This window comes from Rhinatrema bivittatum, chromosome 3 (assembly GCF_901001135.1).
Source record: "Rhinatrema bivittatum chromosome 3, aRhiBiv1.1, whole genome shotgun sequence".
Taxonomy (NCBI): Eukaryota; Metazoa; Chordata; class Amphibia; order Gymnophiona; family Rhinatrematidae; genus Rhinatrema; species Rhinatrema bivittatum.
In genome coordinates, this window is record NC_042617.1 from 124,128,472 (window position 1) to 124,153,806 (window position 25,335).

General features: G+C 44.5%; 1 protein-coding gene across 1 annotated transcript in view; it reads left to right on the forward strand.

Moving 5' to 3' along the window:
• The window catches only part of USP34 (ubiquitin specific peptidase 34), a 1,009,100-nt gene that overhangs the window by 91,682 nt on the left and 892,083 nt on the right, over positions 1-25,335 (forward strand). Inside the window, exon 2 of the mRNA XM_029593702.1 lies at positions 5,127-5,214. Within this exon, the coding sequence (XP_029449562.1) occupies positions 5,127-5,214 (88 nt within the window). The remainder of the gene's footprint in view (positions 1-5,126; positions 5,215-25,335) is intronic.

Below are 25,335 nucleotides of genomic sequence, written 5' to 3' on the forward strand. Positions count from 1 at the left end.
AGGAAGGGGTCTCAAAAGATGTGAGATTATAATCCCTGGTGGGAGATGGAGTGCTGGATTGGAAGGGTTGTTGGTTGAACTGTGGAGATAGGCTTGAGGAGGTTGGATATCTTCTTATCAAAGTAGAAAGCGAGTTCTCTAGCTTTGTTGGATGCTTGCTCGTCAAGGATGGAAGGGGGCGAGGGTTTTGTAAGAGATGAAACGACGGAGAATAAGGCTTTGGACTCGAATGAGAAGTTATGAATTTTTTTTAGCAAAGAAGTCTTTTTTGGCTTTGAGGATAGCAATCCTGTATGTATTAAGGTGGGCTTTGTAGGAAGCAAGACTGTCAGTGGATGGGGTCTTGCGCCATTTGAGCTCTTTACTGCGAAGATTTTGTTTGATGTTTTTAAGGTCCGGGGTGTACCACGGATTCCTGTTAGCTTGGGGTGGTTTTAAGTTTTCGTAATGGTTGGGCAGGATTGATCTGCAATCTCGCTTGTTATCTTGATCCATGAGTTAATAGCCGAGGGTGCGTCGGTGAGATCAAGGCGAACCAACTCTTTTGAAAGCAGTACCGCTGATAGCCAAAACTCTTGTGAAGCTACAACAGGACAAAGGGTCAGTGATACTCATAGCCCCATATTGGTCTTGACAAGTGTGGTTTCCCATACTTCTCGACCTCTCGATCAGAGAACCAATTTGCCTGGGCACAGCACCCACTCTCATAATTCAGAACCAAGGCAAGTTACGCCATCCAAACCTTCAGACCCTATCCCTCACAGCTCATAGTGGGTTGCTGGGGCCTCCTGTTTCTAGACTTTCTGGCAACATCATATGATGCAAAGGTTCCTCGCTTCTTCAGTCGCAGGAGAGATCTGAAGTGTTGGGCATCGATGCCTTCATGCAGGAGTGGCCTTAAGGCACGCTTCTATATGCCTTTTCCCCGTGGCCTATTTGGGCAGAATGATTTGGAGGATCGAGAAACAAATGGGGTTGGTGCTTCCGGTGGCTCCAGATTGGCCCAGGAGGCCATGGTATGCAGATCTGCGGAGGCTCCTGGTGGACTCTTCTTTTCAAATACCAGTCCACAGGAATCTGCTACAGCAGGGGACTATTCTTCACGAAGATCTGACTCTATTATGTCCTATGGTATGGCCCTTGAGAGGACTCTGTTGCTGAAGCTTGGATATTTCATGGCTGTGATTCCACCTTGCTTTGAGCACAAAAGCTCTCCATTTCCTTAGCCTATGTTCGGCTTTGGCGAGTGTTTGAGGCTTGGTGTGAGGAGCGAGAGTTTCATCCTCATTCGGTTAAGATCCTGCTTATTTTGGATTTTTTGCAGATGGGTTGATCAAGAGCTTGGCCTTTAATTCCTTGTTGGTACAGGTGGAGGCTTTTGCCTGTTTTTTGAGGTTAGGTGAATGGTGAACCCTTGTCAGCCCATCTGAATGTGATCCGGTTCTTGAAAGGAGTGACGCATCTTCGTCCCCCTTTGCGGTTGCGGTGCCCTTGTGGAGTCTTAATCTGGTTCTGTATTTTTTTTGGCAGGTCCCACCTTTCAACTACTGCGTAGCCTCTCCTCGAGGTTAATTACTGCATATAGAGTTTCCAAACTACAGGCCCTGTCTTGCCAGGAACTGTTCTTTCAAGTGACTCTGGGGGCAGTCTAGCTGGAAACTGTTCTGACATTTTTGCCAGAGGTGTTCTTGGATTTTCACTTGAATCAATCTGTTTCCCTGCTGACACTGGACAGGGAGAGAGATATGTGGATAAATATAGTCTGTTATGGACCTTGGATGTCATGCAGCATATCTTGAGGTATTTGGAGGTTTCTAAACCTCTCCGGAAGACGGACCGGCCGTTTATACTCCACGGTCTGGTTAAACAGGGTGAGCCGGCATCACGGGCTACGATAGCCTGCTGGATTAAGGAGGTTATCATGGCCACGTATGTGGATGCTGAGTAGTCATTGCCTAATCAGGTTAGGGCTCATTCCACTACGGCTCAGGCAGCGTCACAGGCAGAGATTAGATTGCTGTCTCCCGTCAAGATTTGTCTCCCGTGATCCTCCTTACATACTTTTTCCAGGCATTACTGCCTGGATGTGCAGGCCGAAGAAGACGCAGCCTTCACATGTGTGGTGGTGGTAAGATGGGGCAGCCTCCTGCCCTGTTTGGGAGTAGCTTTGGTACATCCTAATGGTTGTGGATTAGCCTGTCTGCTAAAAAAAAAAAAAAAAAAAAATTACCTTTTACCTCATAACTTCCTTTTCTTTAATGAAGATAGGTTAATCCACCTTCCCACCTTTGGCAGCTGAATGTAGTGCTGTTGTCTTCCTGAGTGGCTTCGTTTCTGGAGATTACTGGTAACTATCAGATCCAGTACCTAGATTAGTGATATTACACTTCTCTGAGCTCAATGTTTTCCTGTTAACTGAGTGCTTGAATGGTTGTCTGTTAATGGTTATGATCATGTATTGTTTAGTTGTCCACTGTTGACTTTTGCAGGGAATACTGGTGGGCTGATGCTCAGTCTCTATCTGCTGGTAGAGATGCATAACCCACTGGTTGTGGATTAATTTGTCTTCATTAAAGAAAAGGAAATTATAAGGTTAGTAGTAATTTCTCCTATTTTTCCTGCTCAGTCTCTACATAATACCCCATAATGACAAAGCGAAATCAGGTCTGTAGAATTTTATGCAAATTTAAAAAATTCTGAAATATCACATTTATATAAGTATTCAGACCCTTTGCTATGACGCTCAAAAGTTGAGCTCAGGTGCATTCTGTTTCCATTGCTTATCCTTGAGATGTTTCTCCATCTTAATTGGAGTCCACCTGTGGTAAATTCAATTGATTGGACATGATTTAGAAAGGCACACATCTGTCTATATAAGGTCCTACAGTTGACAGTGCATGTCAGAGCAAAATCAAAGCCATGAAGTCAAAGGAATTGTCTGTAGACTTCTAGGACGAGATCTGGGGAAGGGTATAAAAAGTAGTTGCAGCATTGAAGGTCCTGAAGAACACAGTGACCTTCATCATTCTTAAATGGAATAAATTCAGAACCACCAGGACTCTTCCTAGAGCTGTCTGTCTGCCCAAACTAAGCAATCAGGGGAGATGAGCCTTGGTCAGAGAGGTGACCAAAAACTCAATGGTGATTCTGACAGAGCTCCAGAGTTCCACTGTGGAGATGGTTGCCCTTCTGCAAGATTCTCCCATCTCTGCAGCACTCCACCAATCAGACCTTTATGGTAGAGTGGCCAGATGGAGTAGGCACAAGACAGCCTGCTTGAGTTTGCCAAAAGGCCCCTAAAGCACTCTCAGTGCATGAGAAACAAGATTCTTTGGTCTGATGGAACCAAGATTGAACTCTTTGGCCTGAATGCTAAGTATCATGCCTGGAGGAAACTAGGCACTGCTCATCACCTAGCAAATATCCCTACTGTGAAGCATGGTGGTGGCAGCAGCATCATGTGGTGATGTTTTTCAGCTGCAGGAGCTGGGAGACTAGTATCGAGGGAAAGATGAACAGAGCAAAGTACAGAGAAATTTTTGATGAAAACCTGCTCCAGAGTGCTCTGGACCTCAAACTGGGGGTGACGATTCACCTTTCAAAAGGACAACGACCCTAAGCATACAGCCAAGAAAAAACGCAGTACTGGCTTCGAAACAAGTCTCTGAATCTCCTTGAGTGGCCCAACCAGAGCCCAGACTTGAACCTGATCAAGTATCTCTGGAGAGACCTGAAAATAGCTGTGCATCGATGCTCCCTATCTAACCTGACAGAGCTTGAGAGGATCTGCAGAGAAGAATGGGAGAAAATCCCCAAATTCAGGTGTGCCAAGATTGTAGCATCATACCCAAGAAGACTTGAGGCTGTAATGGCTGCAAAAGATGCTTCAACAAAGTAATGAATAAAGGGTCTGAATGCTTTTGTAAATGTGATATTTCAGTTTTTTTAAAATTAATTTGCACAAATTTCTATAAACCTGATTTTGCTTCATCATTATGGGATATTGTGTGTAGATTGAGGAGGGTAAATAGTGCATATTCATTTTAGAGTAAGGTGTGATGTAACAATGTGGAAAAGTGAAGGGGGTCTGAATACTTTCTGAATGCACTGTATATGTGGATACACAGAACAAACACTGTTTTAATGCATTTTACTTTCAGGTGAACATTTTGTAAGGGGATGTAGATGTTCTGTAGCCATAGTATATTGTCTGACCTTTAATAATTTATTTGCTTTATTAAAAAAGCAAAAATGTTTGTTAAAATGTCTTGAGCAGGCTTTGCTTTTGGAGCTTAAATGATTATCACAGAGTACTGTTTTTTAAAATCACATGATTATATAAGTTTTGACATAAGTATCAGATGAAAGAATGAAGGATAGAATATAAATTTGCAGGACATTTTTTCTATCTCTCATGATTTATCCAGTATTTTTCATCTGACTTTTTTTAGGTGAGAAAAAGTAGCAGATGTGTATTTTGTTTGTTGTGCACTGTGCATAAAATGACCATTTTTTTCTTTTGAGAGTTTCTCTGAAATAATAAATGTGCTCTTTTCTCTTGTTTTTGCTTTGCATTGTGCTACAGACTGTAGTAAAATTGTTTTAAATGTTATGCAATTGGAAAGGTATCAAAACTAGTAGAATAATTTGAATCCTGACAAAGCATGACTAAAGGTGTATTTGTGTAATAATCATTTGAACCATGTTATTTGCATTGGTGTAAGGTCACCATTTTTGGACCATGCCAATTCTATTTTGGAAATGATGATACATGTGGCTGTACTAGAGCAAGTGTACTCTATAAAATTATTTTATTTTAGCAAAATACTAAATCACATTGTAAGAAAGTAGTTGGTTGCCGCAATCTGTTCATGTATAGCATCTGTTTCAGTTATGATTTTATTTAATTGGCATCTAGCAAAATACCTTGGCAAAGATGATTCTGAAAGATTCTGAATGCACCTATCCTTATAGTTAGTCGATACTGAGTTTATGTTTGCATTGACATGTCTCACAATAAGTATTTGTGATTGCTTTTCTGCTTTCGGATCCAACTCACTCTTTATATCTTTAATGTTGAAAGTGAAATAAATGTTAATATAAATGATACCAATTTTTTTTCTCAGTATCAGACATTGAAGGGGGTGATGGATTACAGCTCAGAAAAGACCATGCTCTCAAGATATTTGCTTACATCAATTCCTGGACACAAAGGTAAGTATGAATGGATTTTAGTTTGTTTGTGAACATTGTGCTTTAGTAGTCCAAGTGATCATATGCAAAAACATTTCAAACCTAGGAAATAAAAATTAGGAGTAATTACCAAAGGGACTTTTGTAGGTGAAACAGTGTGTTATGTGCAGAAATGGCCTTTTTCCTGTCAGTCAGGCTGAATTAGCCATTACATGTGGGCGAAGTCATCCGATAGCACTGAATGGACTTGCCTCTCCAAGTTGTAGAGTGTTTAGCTCTACTGAGCATGTGTGGGAGTTCCCATGCGGGTGTTGCCTTGTGAGCCTCCTCAGTCATTTTATGTCCAAGCTAAAGCACAGACGTGTTATTTGGTCTCTCCTCTTCATTTTTCTTCAAAGTGAATGAATGGTTTTTGGTCAAAACCTGTTTTTCGCCTTGTCTTGCTGCTTTTGCAGTCCCACAACATCGCTTCTAAGTGCAATTAAAAAAATATTTTTTGAAATAAAACGTTTTCCTAATAGGAAATGTCAGGCCAGAAGAAAAAAATCCACAATGTTGAGTGGTTTTAAGAATAGCCCTGTGGCAAGATAATGTCCTTCACAGACAGCCATGATTTATGTTATCGATGCCTCTGGCCAGACCATGACCAGAAGAACTGCAAATCTTGCACTTGCAGCACTCCAGGGCCTTGTGTATGGAAGAAATGCATAAATCTCTCTGGAATCGCAGTAAGTTTTCCTCTTAAAGTACAGCATCATCTTCCTTCCTCGGGTAAAGGCTTACATAGCTCGTTCAAAACTCCCCTGCCACTCTGGCCAAGACTGCAGGGTAAAGTTTGGCTGGCTGCTGTTCGTTGAAGCAGGAGCAGCATCATTATTCCGTGGCATTGGCCCTACCTACTTCAAAATAGCATAAGCATTTGAGCTGCTGTGCATTGGCTCCGTGTAGTCCGACCATCCCTTTTTGGCACTGGTGACTCATGGAATTACACAGCATGCTGTATTGGCACATGGAACTACAAAGCATGGTGCATCAATGCATGGAATTATGAAGCACCTGATGTGTACCGCTACAATGCATAAAAAATTTGCTAACACAACCAAGCATTCAAGGAATGATCCACTGGTGCAACCAATGCAAGATGGGATGCATTTGATGCATGATGTGCCTGGATAATCCTTATACCTGCCAACTCAATTCCATCAGGAATATACTATGAAATAGTCTTCTAAAACGCCCAAGTGTTCAAATCCCTCAAGCAGTTTTGCTTCCTTGATGCTAGTCATCAGAGATCTGCGAGAGAAGGAGTAAACTTACCCTTACTTCCTCCAATTATCAGAATGCTAACGCGACTTACTGTGGTAGCAGGTTTTCTTCTGGAAACAGCAGATCCTGTTTTTTCAGGATTTGTACAGGAGAGTTACGCTCTCATCATATAAGACCACCTGTTGTGATGCAGAATATCTGTGTGTTGTAGGAGGATGTACCTCCACCTAACAGAGACTAGAGAACAAAGCAGTCACTTGACCAAATTGCAGGGTTTGTGAGGAGTTTACCTCTCCATCTAAGGAGGCAGATGGAACGTTCCAGCCTTGATTCTCACTTTGGCAATTTGTAAGTCCCTCAGCTCCCCTATGGCTGTGCAGTCATTAGAATTCCAAATCAGGGGGCTCTTCATCCACACACTAAAATTCAGTGGAGTCTAGTCTGTCGGAGGTTCTAGGCCAAGCCATTCCTCTGAAGCCTCAATTGAAGGCCCCCCCCCACCCGATTCGCCGCCTTTGTCACTGCTGTCCTGGACTAGCAAGCCCATACCCTTTGGCTCCAATGAGGACTGTACAAAAGTATCGTCATATCCTCTACCATATCCTCCAGAGTATGCTTCCTCTTTGGAAGATCTCACCTATTCAAAATTCATGGAGAAATTAGGAGCAGCTCTAGGTGTTCATGTCTGTAAGGACATGAGACTCATGTACTGAACTACTTGGAATTCACAAAATTCTGGATACCCTGGTTGAACTGGCTGCTTTTCCAGGTCACGATATTCTCAAAGTGCTACTCATGAAATTGTGAGAAATGCCAATTTCAAGTACCCCTGCAGTTCAAAAATTAGATCTGAAGTACAGAGTGCAGCAGTCACCAGACTTTGGAGTGGTGCATCTATCACACTAATCAGTCGTTATGAAATCTGCTATGAAGAAAGCAAAGAAAACCTGCGTTCATTCCAATTCAACTTTGGGTAAAGATCATAAATTTCTTGACCAGTGTGGCAAAAGAATTTTTCAGATCACTATGCCTTCTGCTCATATAACGATGCATCAGTTTTACATGGTGCAATACCTCCATGATTGTCTTCAGAAGCTAAAACTGTAACTACCTTCCTCTGATCAGAATGCACTTCCTCAACCTTTTTGGATGCAGAACATGCTGTCCAATACCTGCTCTAGTGTCTGAATCATTTAATTCTGCTGTGTGTTCCTCTGCAGCTTCCATCAGAGTGCATTGAATGGTATGCCTTGGAGCCAGTTCAATCTATGAGGATGTCCCATACTTGGGGGACAACCTCTTAGGAGAGAAACTTCAAAAAACAGTCTTCAAAATAAAAGATCAAGATGTGTAAATATATTTGCTTTCCATGGCATCTGAGTAACCTGCTTCACTGTGGAATCATATTATCCTTACAAATGTCCTTATTTTCATAGATGATTTTACCGGCCTTTTCAGCAGTACCAACTTCCGGCCCAGAGACAACAGCAACTTCCGGCCAGGCCTAGACAGCATAAGCATTGTCAGTCAAAAACCACTCAACCGGCCCAGCCTAAACAAGGGCCAAGTTTTTCATCCCACCAAACAGTCTCCTATCTTCCCTTCCAGTAGCAGGATGAATCCAACATTTTCTGGAGAAATGGTTTCAAATAACCAAGGACTCCTCAGTCCTCAAAACTGTGCACTATGTGTGTATCTGCTGCAATTCTCCTGAGTGCCATCTCTTCTTCCATGCTGATCACTTCCTCATCCAGATCAGGCTCCTCTCCTTCAGATTCAATTAGAAGTGCAATTGCTTATTGAACATCAGGCAGTGGAGCTAATCTATTCATTGCAACACATGCAGGGTTTCTACTCCAGACACTTCCTCATCCCCAAGAAGTCAGAGGGATTGCAACTAATTCTGGACTTGATGCTTCTCATCAAACACATCCTCCAGAAGAAATTCAAAATGAACTCTCTGCACAATTATCCCATTTATTCAACAGGGCAAATGGTTGTGTGCCCTCAATTTCAAGGATGCATATAGTTATAGCTGAATTCATCCTTCACATTGGTTTTACCTACGATTCCTTGTGGATTCTTCCCACTACCAGTATAAAGTCTTTCTCTATGGCCTTTCTTTCGCTCCCAGGGTTTTCACAAAGTGTTTGCTATGGTGGCAGCACATCTACATCGTCAGAGAATACATGTCTTTCCTTACCTTGATGATTGGCTATTCACTGCATAGTCACAGGAAGTTCTCCACTTCCTAGATGTGGTGATTCACCTCCTACAGAGCCTAAGATTTCTTATAAACTTAGGAGTTAAATCTAGAGCCCACGCAGTGCTTCCAATTTATTGGGGCATACGTGGATTCAACATTTCAGATAGCATTCTTACCCAACGATCACAGTGTTGTCATACTCTCGCTAATCTGATGACAATTTTCCAATCCAAAAACCACAGCCAGGAATCTCCTTGTATTATCGGATCATATGGCTGCAACCATCCACACAGTTCCATTGATCCGTTTTCACATCTGCCACATTCAGTGGGGTCTCATGTCAATGATATCAACTCTTACAACTTCTCTTCAGTAGTGAGGATCAATCAACCAGTGGCAAGAGAGTTACGGTGGTGATTATGACAGCATGTGTTCCAGGATGATGCCCTGTGTTGACCTTGTCCACATCAGTTTGTCCTTATGCAGATGCTTTTAAAATCCTTCTGCATCCAGGGAACTTGAACCCCTTGCGAGACTGTATTTCAAATCAACCTTCTGGAGCTAAGAGCAATATGGCATGGCCTAGCCACATTCTCTCACTTCCTCCAAGGGAGGAGCATTTTAATTCAGAGACACACAGGTCATCATGTTCTATGTCAACAAATAAGGGGGGATGGGATCATGGCTTCTCTGTCGAGAAGCACTGAAGATATGAAACTAGGCAGAATTTCATTGGACAGTCCTTCAGGTTACCTACCTACTGGGCATTTCCAACATTCTAGCAGATTGTCTCAGCAGAGTCTTTTGACCTCACGAGTGATCTCTGCAGCAATCAGTAGCAAACAAACTGTTCAATTTCTGGGGGTCTACTGACAGTGGACCTGTTTGCATCACAACAAAATACAAAATTAAGTTAATTCTGCTTAATTTTGCTGAGTGGCCTCAGACTAGCCTGGGATGCTTTCCTGCTTGACTGGGGCCAAAGCCTCATGTATGCGCCTATCCAATCCTCATTGTGCTAGCATGGCCCAGACAGATTTGGTATTCATATCTTTTCAAGCTTTCCAAAAGTCTTCCCATAGCTGTGGGGTCAACATCTGCCCTTCTTACTCAGGACAGAACAGGACGCACTTTCATCCTGATCTCTCAGCTTTCCATCTCACAACTTGGATGTTGAGCATGCAGTGATGGTAGGACTACAGTTACTGTCAGAAATTGAAGATCTTAGTTCAGTCTAGGAAACATTCAACAAGAAAAAGCTATGTCTTCAAATGGAGAAGGTTCTCCATCTGATGCTAATAGAATGATTTGGATTCCACAACTCTTCATCTTCATAACTCAGGCTTTTCCAGTTCCTAAATGAGTTCATCTGAGCAACCTCTTGGTTTACCATGTCAATCTCCATTCACCCCCTCATATCTTGTTTTATGAAAGGACTCTTGCACATAAAACATCCGATATAGAAACCACCTGTTTCATGGGATCTCAGTGTGTCAACTGATTCTCCTTTTGAGCCTTTAGATTCTGCTTCCTTGAAGTGCCTTACTTGGAAAGTACTTTTCCTTGTGGTCATCTTGGAAAGAAGAGTTGGAAACTCCAAACTTTCATCCACTAACTTCCATATCTACAGTTCTATAACAGGGTGGTTTTTCAAACCCACCAAAAGTAGCATTGGCTTTCCATATCAATTCATTGTACTATCTACTTTCTTCCCAAAGCCCCTTTTGCACAAGGGTGAGAGAGCCCTCCATACTTTGAACTGCAAAAGGGCCCTAGCACATTATAAGAGACACACTCAATTTCATTGAGTTCATTCTATCCTACTAGGTCTCCCTTCCTCCTATACTAAACCGCTTCAGATGGTACAAAATGCGGCAGCACGAATATTAACAAACACCAGAAGAAGAGATCACATCTCCCCTATCCTAAAAAGCCTTCATTGGCTGCCAGTGCACTTCAGAATTCTATACAAATCTATCTCCGTTATCTACAAAATCATTCATCAACATATTTCTATCGACCTGCAAATACCTCTCCTCTTACACAATTCTTCAAGACCTACCAGAGATGCATACAGAGGATCACTCCAGGTTCCTCCAACCAAAGCCACTAGACACATTACTTTGAGGGATCGGGCCCTCTCTACAGCCGGCCCCCCATTATGGAATTCCATCCCCCCCAACCTAAGACATGAACCCTGTCTCCCAACCTTCAGGAAGAGACTTAAGACTTGGCTCTTTAAACAAGCTTTCCCGGACTCCAGCTAATGTCCCTCAATTTCAAGTTCTATAACACAACCAGCTCAATTAACTGTTCATTGTAAATATTTCAAATGCTTTCAACCTTTTCTTTTTTCCTTCCGCTCCCAGTTTAAGCATCCCTGTCTTTTGTAACTGCTTTCTTCCGCACTACAGTTCATGTTTGTTTTTTCTTTTTATGCACTACTGTTTTATTGTAAACCAGCATGATGTGAATGTTTTTCATGAATGCCGGTATATAAAAACCTTAAATAAATAAATAGTTAGGACACAAAGAGCTTGTTAGCTTATGACCCTAACCATCTGGAGATACCAGTAGCTAAGTGCACTTTAATTGGTTGGCTGAGTACATACAACTCCTGCTACAACTCAACAGGATTGCAGCTTATAGTCTTGATTAAAGCTCATCAGGTATGAGCCATGGTTTCATCTGTTGCTCATCTGCGAGCAGTACCAATCAAAGAAATATGCAAAGCTGTGATATGGTCTTCAGTCCACATAGTCAAGTCCCACTACTGCCTTGATAAATTTTTGAGGACAGATAGCAAGTTTGGGCAAGCAGTTTTGTGCAGTCTAGTCTCGTAGTCCATTCTCCACTGTGGAGTCTGGATTGCTTATTAAGTATTGCTCCACAGTAACCCTTAGCTTGGGACTTCTGAACTGTAATGGCTTCTTTAGCCTGCTTATTGACATAAAAAGCAAGTCTACTTGCCATAGGTAGCAGGATGAACTAAGTATGGAATACCCATCCACCTCTCTGGATAGTTGGCTATACAGCTAGATTTAGCTCTGTTACTGACTTGAGGAGGCTTTGGAGGCAACACCCGTGCGGGAACTCCCGCACATGCTCAGAGCTAAAAGCTGTACAGCTTGGAGAGACAGGTTTGTTTGGTGCCACCAGATGATGTCATTCACATGTAATGGCTCATTTATCCTGCTTTCTAAAGAAAACAGTTTTCAGTAAGCAAACTTGCTTTACAAAATTGCCTGCTTGATGTGCGGGCAGACTTATGTTCAGAGGAACTGAAACAAATCTCAGTGAACCTGAAAGATGTATTAGGGCAAACTAAAGAATAGCAAATCACCTGGACCAGATAGTATACATCCCAGAATGCTAAAAGAACTGAGAAATGAAATTGCAGACCTGCTATTGGAAATTTTTAAACTATCAACTGGAAAGTTGCCAATGTAACACCAGTTTTTAAAAAGGGATTAAGGGGTGATCCAGGAAACTACAGACCAGCGAGTCTGACATATGTGCCAGGCAAAAATGGTAGAAACTAGTAACTATCATAAAGAAAAAATTGCTGGACATATAGATAAGCATAGTTTAATGAGACAAAGGCAATATGGATTTAGCCAAGGGAAGTCTTGCTTCACAAATTTGCCACATTTTTTTTTTATGGCATAAATAAACGTGGATAAAGGTGAGCCAGTTGATACAGTGTATCTGGATTTCCAGAAAGTATTTGACAAAGTCCCTCATGAGAGACTTCTTAGGAAATTAGAAAGTCCTGGGATAGATAGCAGTGTTCTATTTTGGATTGCCAACTGATTAAAAGATAGAAAACAGAGAGTTAGGGCTAAATGGTAAATTTTCCTAATGGAAAAAGGTGAATAGTGGAGTGCCCCAGGGATCTGTTCTGGGACTGATGCTTTTTAATATATTTATAAACTAGCCGTTAAGCCCGTAACAACGGGCAACATTTAAAAACATTTTTTTCGGTCCATTTCCTTCCCCCCTTCCCTCTCACCTCCCCCCTCTAGTCTCCCTCCCCTCATCTCACTCTCTCCTCCCTCTATTCTCCCTCCCTCTCACCTTCCTCCCCCCGCTCACCCTCTCCTCCCTCCCCTCACTCTCCCCTCCCCCTCACTCTCTCCTCCCTCCTCCCCTCCCTCTCCCTCCTCCCTCACTCCCTCCTCCTCTTTCAATCCCCTCCCCTTTCAGCTCATCCATAACCGGCAGACGTGGGGTGTCCCTCCCTCGCGTGCGTTGTCGCCGCCGGTACTGCTCCTCGCTGCCGCCGCTCCTGCTCGTTGTCGTCGTCGCTGCCACTCCTGCTCGTCGTTGTCGCCGCTGCCGCTCCTGCTCCTGGACCCAGCGCCATTTTTTTTTTTGGGCACGCTGCGCTCTGACCGACGTGATCGCCCGCGCATGTGCGGTAGAGTTGCTCTCTACTGCGCATTTGCGGCACGTCGGTCAGGGCTCCCTTATCTAGTAGATGACCTGGAAATGGGAACAAGTGAGGTGATCAGATTTGACGATGACACAAAATTATTCAAAATTGTCTAATCACAATCTTTTATTGCTCCATAGACGACCCCAGTTTCCAGTGTATCCAAAACCACTTTCCTTACTTTCTTCTCCTCACTTTTTTCTCCTCAAGATTCTCTTCACAACCGTGAACCCCAAAAAGCACTTTTCAGTGCTTCGATGGTTCAACATGAGAGATCTGATTTCAAATATTATTCGTGTGGGCACATTATGTCCATTTCAAATGGAAATAACTATTGCTGTTTATGCATGGGCCCCGATCACTACCAGGTCAATTGCTGGGACTGTGGCAGAATGTCACCCAGGGCCCAAAGGCAAAGAAAATAGTGCACTTCCGGATGCAGGGTACAACCCTATTGCTCACAGAAACCTCCTCTGCCTCAATGTCGGGCAGTTCCTCATCTGAGATCACTGAGAATGTAAGAGGTCCTCCTACTCCTCCCCTGGGAGGGTTAAGGAAGTCTGACGAGGAGCAGTGGCCGGCTTCCTTGGGATTGACGCAAGCAACGAAAGCGATGTTAAGTCCCTCTTGGCGCACTCTAAGGCGCATGGCACCATAGCCATGCACCTTAGAGTGCGCCAAGAGGGACTTAACACGTCTGCGCTAGACAAAGTCTTAGACAGTATATAAAACTCGATAAATAAATACACTCCTCCTCCAACACATGACGTAAGAACTCTGGCGCACAATGCACCCCCACGTACGGTGCACAGTGCACTTCAGATGATGGACAGTGTGATGCACATGGTGCAAAAAGTGCAAGATATGTATTGCTTCAAAGCACATGGCTCCAGGGGGCACACAAAGATTCTACCTGCCAAGCAACCGGTGCCTGATGCTGTTATGCCGCAAAATAATAAAAAAAAACCAAGAGATGTAGTAATTGAGTCCAGTCCCCTTCACTCATCTAACAAGGAGGCTTCTTCCCACATACAAGGCAAGGCAACTCAGCTGGCATAGGAGCCTTGGAATCAGGCCACGTCAGACTTTGATGCACCGGTTCTTCAGCCGGAGCATCACGTATCTAGAACTCCTTCAGAGTCCTCTCCAGCTAGTGGGCAAAACGTGTACTCTCCACTCGCTACAGGCACACCCAGAAAAGACTACTGGCCTTTACGTCCAGTTCGGCCCCTGGAATGTCACAGGTAGAAGGATGGCCAGTTTTAGCAACTTTACCCCAAGACCGCCCATTGGCCTATTACATATTAGGAGCAGCAATATCACCACCTAAGCTCCCTTGGGGAATCTGCTGCTTGAACAAAACTGATATTCACCTTCCTTCAGGTGTCCCAGATTTTTCTGGCTTTGGTTCTATGGCAACAAGGCCTTCCCCCTCCAGACACTGGAGCCAGTTTTGTTCCCTGCTACCAGTAGGTCACGCGTCTTCTGTAGAACAGGAGCAAATCTGAGTAAAGAAGTGGATGCTCCACCACAATCCTCAGGCCGCAGGTCACAGCAAGCTGTAGACTAAATCACTGATATAGTGAGGCACTTATTTCATCATTGTTCCCACAGATGGAACAGCCATGTTTTCTTCTGGCATACCCCATTCTTCTGGCAACAATAGAAACAGCAATGCCTGGGGTGCAGCCATTAACTCCCTCTTCTTCTGAGGATACCAGAGTAGAGCTCCCACCATTATTTGTATTGTCAAGGGAGCATACCCATGCACCGTCACCAAGGTCTGAGAGTTCCGTGTTTCCTTTCCCAAGGGAGTCCCCGGGAAGTTGGATCATTCCTCTCCACCGGAGGACTTAACATATTTGTTTTGTCGAGAAAATGGGCACCACCCTCATGGTTGAGGTAAAGGACTCCAATCCCTGAACAGAAATGATGGGGATCTTGATTTTGGACATCCCGTCGGAACCATCCACACTCCCTCCTTTACAGTACTTGACAAGGTACTAATTGAAGGCATGGAAGTCCCATTTTTCAGGTGCAGCCTGTAGCACGGAAAATAGACCTAAAATTCAGCCTAAAAAAGTTACTGGGTTATGGCATAGTGGAACTGCCCATAATTCTGTGGCAGTGGAGTCAGCTATAAGAAGGCAAAAGATTCTAGACTCCATTTGAATTTGCTACTGTGAAAGGACCATAAGTTGCTAGATGATTTTGGTAAAAAGGTATTTCAGAGCATAATGCTCACAGCAAGGGTCCAACAATAGCAGTTTTATATGGTACAGTACCTGTATGATCAGATCGGAAGAAGTTCAACAGATCATACCACAGCCGCTTCATGATTTTAGAGAAGGGACCTGCCACCTACTAAGTCGGTCTATGAGGCCTTTGACACCACAGCAAGAACGTCAGCTCCCTCTATAGCAGCAAGATGCATGGCTTGGCTTAGCATGAGCGGCATCAGAGAAGATGTCCACGAAAAACTAGCAGATTTCCCATGTTTAGGAGACCATCTCTTTGGTGAAAAGTTAAGAAAATCTGTTTCTCAGATCAAAGAGCAGAATGTCGCTGTTCAATCTTTGTCTGCCTCGGGGGACCAATAGAACACTTCAAAGCTCTTCTGTCCACAGTACCAATGTGCATTCTTCCCATGCAGGTCATACAGTCACCGTACCAGCAGCCTCATCAACAGCTACAGTCCTCACAAAACTGGGGGTGACAAAGGGACGACATCACCAAAAATTGCAGCCATAACTGGCAGTGAAATCGCAGCAGAGTTTTTAAAGGGAACCACTGCCACAGCAGCAGATACTGGTAGAGGGCAGAATCTATCACTTCTTCAAGACCTGGACCAGGATCACCATGGATCAGTGGGTATTGAGGATCATATAACATGGTTACCACTTAAACTTCATCAACTGTCCTCAGATGCTACACTTGACTCTGCCCCCCACTCGATCAGTTACATTTGACAAGAAGTGAGAAAATGACTGAAGTAGAATGCTATCCGGGACCAAGCCATTCCTCAATATAGTCAGGGATATTACTCCCAATACTTTTATTCCCAAGAAATCGGGAGAGTGCTCAACCAGCATCTCTGAAAAAATTCAAAATGACATCTCTTGGCACAATATTGCCATTCAGTCAGCCACATGATTGGATGTGCTCTCGTGACCTTAAGAATCTGTACCCACATGTTCCTACAAACCAGTCTTGTTGGCAATACCTTTGCTTTATGGTGGGGGAGAAACACTATCAATTCAAGTCTTGTCTGCTCCCAGCGTCTTCACGAAATGTCTAGCTGTGGCAGTGGCGCACCTACGTTGCTCGGGGATGACGGATATTCCCATCCCTGGATGACTGGTTAATTGAGGCATCCAGAAAAGAGGCCCTCATGTCCAATACAAGGGTGACTATTTGCTGCCTGGAAGCCCTAGGATTCCTAATAAACTACGAAAAAAGAGTACTTCAGCTGGCCCAAGCTCTACAATTCATTGGAGCTCGAATAGACTTGATTCAATCCAGAGCTTTTCTTTCTGCCGACAGAACTCTGACCCTTCGTTCTCTGGCAACTTGCCTATACTTCCAGAAATCAACATCAGCGAGCAGCATACTGGTTCTCCTGAGCAGCAATACATGTCATCTTCCTCGCGTGCCTACATATGACGTTTGTAGTGGGGTCTCAGGACCCAGTGGAATCAGTTCTTTCAACACCTGACAAAAGAGATTCAGATCACAAACCACATGAAATCAGACATCCATTGGTGGCTCTGTCCAGGAATACTTGAGATGGGCACCCTGCTTCGGTCAACGCCAAATCAGATTAACCTGATAACCAATGCCTCCACTCAGGGATAGAGTGCGCACCTACAACAATACAAAGCACAGATCCTCTGGTTTTCCCAAGAAAGATATCTCCACATACATTTCTTGAAGCTCAGATGATATACTACATGTTAAAGGTATTCCAGCACTTCAGGGGAAAAACTTAATGATCCATACAGACAATCAAGTAGCCATATTTTAAGGAGAGACCGGATCTTGGAGCCTCTGCAAAGAAACCCTTCAAATTTGGGACTGGGCGGATCGCAATGTGGCAACTCTACAGGTTGCCTGTCTCCAGGCATGACAGACTCAGCAGAATTTTCTGTCCGCACAAATGGTCTTTGTCATAACAAGTAGCAGACAGCTTCTTTCAGCAATGGGACCTCCCTTGGATAGATCTGTTCACCTCGTAGAAAAACAGAATGGTGATCTGAAATTTTTTTTTTTTTTTTTACATCCAGCCCACCCCTTACAGAGATGCCTTGGATGCTCTTCTAATTTCGTGGGCAAAAGGTCTTGTTTACATCTTCCCTCCCATTCCACTGATAGCCAATACAATGCAGAAATTGATACAAGATCATGCAAAGATTATCTTACTTTGGCCCACATGACTGAAACAACCATAGTATGTGTATCTCGTATAGTTTCCAGCAGACATCACACAGGCTTTAAGATGCAAACCAGCCCTCCTGACCCAAGATGAGGAAACTCTTTTATACCCGCTATAATCTTCCCTGAATTTCTCTGCATGGATGTTGAATGTACAACTCTCACTCATCTAAATTTACCAGAAGAGATTCAAGACATTGTGGTTTCAGCAAGAAAGCCTTCCATTTGACGCAATTATTCATTCAAATGGTAATGTTAGTCCCACTGGAGCAATGAAAGATCAATCGATTCCTTCACCTGTGTGCCTCACCAGCTGCTTTTATATATCCATCACCTGTCACAAACAGGCCTAGCAACTTTTTCCATTCAAGCACACTTAAGTGTCATAGTGGCCTATCACCAGCAAGAGAACAGATCTTCCATCTTTATGAACCCACCGATTTCCCGCTTTTATGAGAGGTCTCCATCTGCATCTACCCACACGGAATGCCTTGGGACATTAACATGGTACCATTTGAACCTCTGGACACTACGAGCCTTAAGTTACTGACTTGGAAAGTTATTTTCTTGGTAGGAGTCATGTCCGCTAGAAGAGTTAGTGAATTCGCAAGCAATAATTCACTTACCCCTGTATCTCCAGTTCTTCCATGACAAGGTGATCCTTCACACACATCCAGAATTTTTGCCAAGGGTAGTATTGGCCTTTCATATAAACTAGGCCATCATTCTCCTGACTTTCTTCCCGAAGATACACAAACAAGAGTGGGAAAAACGTCTTCATACCCTTGATTGCAAAAGGGCTACGGCCTATTACAAGCCGGGGACATAGAAATGCTTCTCAACTATTCGTCTCGTGTGACCTCAGTAGACCAGGAGAGCCAGTAGCAAAACGAATCCTATCGAACTGTATAACTTCCCGCATTAGCATTGTTTCACTTTCAAATTGCTCTCCCTGACACATCCAGTAAGGACACATTAGGTATGAGCAACAGCACCTCTACAGCCCTCCTGTGGAACCTGCCAGTCGACTAGATCTGCAAAGCAGATGGTCATCTGTTCACACCTTCACACTGCACTATTGCCTAGACGACTTGGCAAACTTAGTTCATGGGACAAGCAGTGTTGCACCAGTAATCAACATAGTGCTGGCCACGAAGGAGTCTGGGATGCAAGTAAGATTGAAATGCTAGGTGGTAACCCTCAGCTTGGGACTCCCCCACTGAGCATGGCTAATTCATGCTGCTTATCGATGGAAGAAAGCAAGTTTTCTTACCGTAAACAATGTTTTCCATATGTAACAGTATGAATTAGCCGTGCAATCCCGCTCTCCTCTGCTATCTATGGAAAACATTGTTTACTGTAAGCAAACATGCTTTTACCCAGAATGAGCAGATGCATTCCTAGGGGTAGAGTTGGGGAAGGTTTTGAATTTGCATATGTACTTGAGGATTTTAAAAAGTATGTGCTCAAATTTTCATTTAAAATTTGTGCAGACAAATTAGCAGATGCAACTTGAGTAGGTAGATTTTGTGGGATCATTTTCAAAATGGCCTTAAATGCATGTCCATTTTGAAAATTGTAACTTATATGCGTGTTTGCTGAATTTTTTTTCTGCATTGTTACAAAATTATCCCTTAGCTATTTGGTGAACTTGAAGTACTTTGTAATACAGGAGACTTAATTTATTTACAATAATGAAATGAATGTGTTTGGGCAGTGTAAGACAGGACAGGTGTTGAGTTTGGGAGAAAAAAAGTATATCTGGTTATGCATTTATTAACATTTTGTGTCTGAAGGGTGATCATGTCCCTCTTTTACCTACAGTCTGTATTCTTCATATATTTCTCTCAATGGGGTTTGTTTAGGGCAGTGGTTCTCAACCAGTGTGTCGCCAAGAACACGCAGGTGTGTCGCCACACTTCCCGGTCCCCTGCTGACCCAGCTGCTCCCCGGTCCTCCTCCGCCCGGGCTTAAAATGCTGTCAGCCCGTGCGGTACGTGGCAAGACAGCTGGAGTCAGCGGCACCGGCATGGTCTCTTCTTCCCGCCCCCCACCGCCTGGAAGAGGAAGTGGTGAGCATCGGGTGCGTGCACGGGAAGAAGAGACCATGCTAGTGTGGTCAGAATCGGACCGAAGAACAGAAGAGAGGCACGATCTGAAGAATGTGCAGCGCGGCTTGGAGGAAAATGAAGAACATCAACCCCCTTGGCCAATGGGACTCCTCCTCCGCGAGGGCTGAAAATGAAGGAGGTTAGGGTTGGGAGGAGGCTGCTGCTGCTGCCGCTAGTTCCGGGGGGTGGGAGGTGGGGGGTGGAGAGAGAGAGTGAATGAGCAAGCAAACGTGTGTGTGTGTGAGTGAGATAGCATGTATGTGTGTGATTGAGAGCCTGTATCTGTGATTGAGAGCCTGCCTTTGAGAGAGAGAGAGAGAGAGAGAGAGCATGAATGTAAGTTTACAGTTGGGAACCTATATGTGTAAGTTTGTGATTGAAAACCTCTTTGTATGAAAGAGTATGTGTATGATTGAGATCCTTTGTGTGTGAGAGAGATCATGTGTATGTATGATTAAGAGCATGGGTGTCTGTGTGAGATTGAGAGCTGGTTTAGGTGAGGGAGCACGTGAGTATGTGATTGAGAACCTGTGTGTAAATGAGAGAGAGAGAGCATGTTTGTAAGCATGTGAATGAGAGTCTGTGTGTGAGAGAAAAAGACAGCATGTATGTGTGTGATTGAAAGCCTGTGTGTAAGTTTGAGATTGCAAACCTGTTTGGGTGAAAGAGTATGTGTGTATGATTGAGATCCTTTGTGTGGGAGAGAGATCATGTGTATGTATGATTAAGAGCATGTGTGTCTGTGTGTGATTGAAAGCTGGTTTAGGTGAGGGAGCATGTGAGTATGTGATTGAGAGCCTGTGTGTAAATGAGAGAGAGAGAGCATGTTTGGAAGCATGTGAATGAGAGTCTGTGTGTGAGAGAAAAAGACAGCATATGTGTGTGATTGAAAGCCTGTGTGTGTAAGCGTGAAAAGATAGACAGCATGTGTGTAAATGTGTAATTAAGAGCCTGTATAAGTGAGAGAAAAAGCATGTGTATATGTGAGTGACTGAGAGCATGTGTGAATAGGTGTGTAATTGACAGCCAGTGTGAGAGAGAGCGGTGGTATGTGACTGAGAGAGAGGAGAAAGTTCCAAGCAAACCACCCTGCCTCCTGCTAATTCAAAACAATCTCAGGACACCTGGATATCAAACGTTTCCAGGTATGCAGAGCAAAAACATTTTTGTATCCTTATTTTTCATTACTGGGTCTTTGTGTCTGCTATTTTGAAATATTTTATTGGTATCTAGAAAATTTTTATATGAGTTTTTAATTATTGGATATTCCACTCATCAGTTGTTTCGAAATAATCTGTTCTTTTTGTTAGTATGGTTTTACTGCTACTGATTTTATATTTATCCCAGGACAAGCAGGATGCTAGTCCTCACATATGGGTGACATCGGTAATGGAGCCCTATGTACGGAAAAACTTCTCTAAAAGTTTCCATGAAACTTTTGAATGGCACCGGAGTGCCTACTGAGCATGCCCAGCATGCCATGATATTCCCTGCCACAGGGGTCTCCATTCAGTCTTCTTTTTTCCGCGAAGCAGTTAGCATCGCGGATTATTGGAGTCCTGAGGTGATTTTCACCCATTTCAAAAGAGTTTGAAATTTCGGAAAAAATTACTTCCACCGCAGGGGTTTCCCTCAGTATCACCAGCGGTAACTTTTTTCGTTTTCGGTTCCCGGCCGGGACCGATATTTTTGGGTCATCGCCGTCGACAGCTGTCCGGCTTTAAAAAATGCCCAAATTGTGTGAGGACAATGTCGATAACCGACCCTCACTTTGAATGTGTTCTTTGCTTAGGCAAAGATCACAATATCCAGACATGTAAATCTTGTGTGGAGATGACCACCAAGGGTCGTCGTCTTCGAGCCGAGAAGATGGAGCAGTTGTTCAATATACAGTTGCTGCCAAGGCCTTCAACTTCAGCACAGTCATCGCCATCCGGATCAGTCCGTCAAGCTCTTCTAAAAAAGACTCGTCCGGAGGCGGGAGATGCCTCAACACCATCCCCTTCAGTGTCATCGAAGGCATTGACCTCGGGTAGCGAGAAGCAAAAAGAAAAACATCGCCACCGGCATCGAAGACGCCAGGCACCGATGACCGAGGATCCATCATCAGGTACGGCCTCACCTGCAAAGAAACCCCGGATGGGGACGGAGGCTTTGAGGCCTAGTGATCCAGGGCGATCCCCACCGATATCGGTGATGGGCTCCGTACCTCCTCAGGGCTCTGAGGAGGTACCGGCATCGCCAATACCGCCTCCCTCCATAGCTGCTCTGTTATCACCAGCTGTGAGAGTGGAACTTGACACGTTTATTCGTCAAGCGGTGCAACAGGCTCTGCGCGATGCGATTCCGCCTCAGCCATCGACACCTCCATCGATGCCGATTCCATCCCCCAGGGATCCAACTCCATCGATGCCGCTAACACAGACGAGGTCCCGGGAACCGGAACCGAGGCCTATTCTGGTACCTTCACCGGTGCCACAGGTACCTCCACAGATACCTTCCCCGGGTCCACCAGTACCTACACCGATGCCCGCACCGATGCCCAAAGAAGATGTCTCTGTTACATCCAGTTATTACAAAACTAGACACACTCCTGGACATTCTCTCTAATAAACTACCAGAGGAACCTGTTCCAGGCCCATCTGGGGTACCAAGACCCCCAAGGCCTCGCTCTCCTATCCTACCACCACGACCTAAGGAGCCAGTCACTCACCACACACCACGTGAGATGCCTGTGGACACCAGTTCTGAGTATTCTTCGGATGAAGAAATATTTTCAGAACCTTCTCCACCTGATGACCACAGGAAGTCACCTCCTGAGGACCTCTCCTTCACAAATTTCGTTAAAGATATGGCTGAAACCAACCCCTTTCCCATTCAAACTGAGGTGGATGCAAGACAAAAGACCTTAGAGGTCCTGCAGTTCGTGGACCCTCCCAAAGAAATGCTGGCAGTCCCTGTCCATGAAGTTTTCCAGGAACTGCAATACAGGATTTGGGAGCATCCAGGATCGGTGTCGGCAGTAAACAAGAGAGCAGAGGCAACTTACTTGGTGCAACCTATCCCAGGTTTTCAGAAAACACAGTTGCCTCACCAGTCAGTTGTCGTCGAATCCGCCCAAAAGAAGGCGAAAAGACTAAAATCCCATTCCTCTGTACCACCTGGAAAAGAGAGTAGGTTTCTGGACAACCTTGGACGAAAAATATTTCAAGGTTCTATGCTGGTGTCTAAGATTTCATCTTACCAATTATATATGAACCAGTACCAAAGAAACCTTTGGAAGCAGGTTCAAGAAATGTCTCTCTCTCTTCCTGAACAGTATCAGGAACCATTACAGGATATCATTCATAAAGGCCTCGAATCAGGTAAACATGAGGTCCGAGCCACCTATGACTGTTTCGAGACTGCGGCAAGACTTTCAGCGTCTGGTATAGCTGCAAGGAGGTGGGCATGGCTCAAGGCCTCTGATCTACGCCCAGAGGTACAAGAACATTTAGCAGATCTACCTTGCGTGGGGGATAACCTTTTTGGAGAGAAGGTAAAAGAAGCTGTGGCAACCATGAAGGACCACACTGAAACATTAAAGCAGTTATCTTCACTACCACAAGATACTCAGCCTTCTACCAGGAAACCTCCAAGGTGTGACACTCGACGGCCTTATTACCGTCCACGTCGATATTACCCCCCAGCAAGTAGGCCCAGAGCTGGCCGGCCATCTCAACGCCAACAGCCTAGACAAAGGCCTGCAAGGGCTCAACCACCACCACAAACTGCCACTACATCTGGTTTTTGAAAAGCCCCAGAGAGCAGCAGCCAGATCAACCCATTCCCAAATATGCCAGTAGGGGGTCGAATAAAATACTTCCACAGCATTTGGACCTCCATCACCACCGACCAGTGGGTGTTATCCATCACAGCCCACGGTTACAAACTGGATTTTCTTACTGTCCCAAAAGAAAACCCACCACTTCCATCTTGGACAGTAAATCATCATTCCATAATTCTTTAAACAGAATTATTCACGCTTCTGAGAGCCAGGGCCATAGAACCAGTTCCTGGACCTCAAAAGGGCAGAGGATTCTACTCCAGATATTTCCTCATTCCAAAGAAAACAGGAGGCCTTCGTCCCATTCTAGACCTCAGAAATCTCAACAAATTTCTCAAAAAAGAAAAATTCAGAATGGTGTCCCTAGGCACCATTCTACCTCTTCTTCAACGGGGAGATTGGCTCTGCTCTCTGGATCTTCAAGATGCCTACGCTCACATTCCCATTTTTCCTCCTCATCGCCAATACCTGCGATTTCAGGTACTGGATCAGCACTTTCAATACAGAGTGCTGCCATTCGGCCTTGCATCAGCACCACGAGTATTCACAAAGTGCATGGCTGCAGCAGTGGCACACCTCCACAAACAAAGAGTGCACGTGTTCCCTTATTTGGACGATTGGCTAATCAAGAGTCAATCAAAAGAAGGAGCTCTCACTTCTCTCAAGCTCACTCTCCGTGTGCTTCACTCCTTTGGATTTCTGGTAGTTGATGAGAAATCCTATCTGTCACCAACTCATCTTATACAATTCATAGGGGCAGACCTAAACACTACTATAGCAAAAGCTTTTCTTCCAAGAGACCGTGCTCAAACACTTGTCCTCTTGACTCATACTCTGCGAAACCAACTCCAAGTAACAGCTCACCAGTGCCTCATTCTTCTAGGGCACATGGCTTCCACAGTTCACGTCACTCCCATGGCCAGATTGACCATGCGACTACTGCAATGGACACTCAAAGCACAGTGGATACAAGCCACTCAACCAATGTCCACTCCTATTCACATATTCACCAGAGGAGCTCAGATCTGCGCTCCTCTGGTGGACATCAATGAACAACCTGCTCAAAGGCCTACCTTTCCAGCAACCAGTTCCGCAAGTAATGTTGACTACAGATGCATCCACCTTAGGGTGGGGAGCACACATTGGTCATCTAAAGACACAGGGCAAGTGGACAAAGCTCGAAGCTTCTGTTCAGATAAACTTCCTGGAGCTTCGAGCTATACGCTATGCGCTACATGCATTCAAGGACTGCCTTTCACACAAGACTGTTCTGATCCAAACGGACAACACAGTAGCCATGTGGTACATCAACAAACAAGGGGGGACAGGTTCTTATCTCCTTTGTCAAGAAGCAGCGCAGATTTGGGACTGGGCCCTGACACACTCAATTCTTCTACGGGCCACTTATCTAGCAGGCATCCACAACATTGTAGCAGATCGCCTCAGTCGTCAGTTCCAACCGCACGAATGGTCCGTGGATCCAGCAATAGCATCCAAGATCTTCCAACGCTGGGGGTCAACCGACGATAGATCTCTTTGCATCCCATCTCAACTACAAAGTGAACAATTACTGCTCTCTACTCAGACAGCAGAACAGCCTGCCAAAGGACGCATTTGCTCGCCATTGGAATTCAGGCCTGCTATACGCGTATCCACCGATACCACTCATAACCAAAACATTAGTGAAACTACAACAGGACAAGGGAACTATGATACTCATAGCCCCATATTGGCCTCGACAAGTATGGTTCCCCACACTGCTAGATCTCTCAGTCAGGGATCCAATTCGCCTGGGAGTAGCTCCCAATCTCATAACTCAGGAACAGGGTCAGTTGCGCCATCCCAACCTTCAATCCCTGTCCCTGAC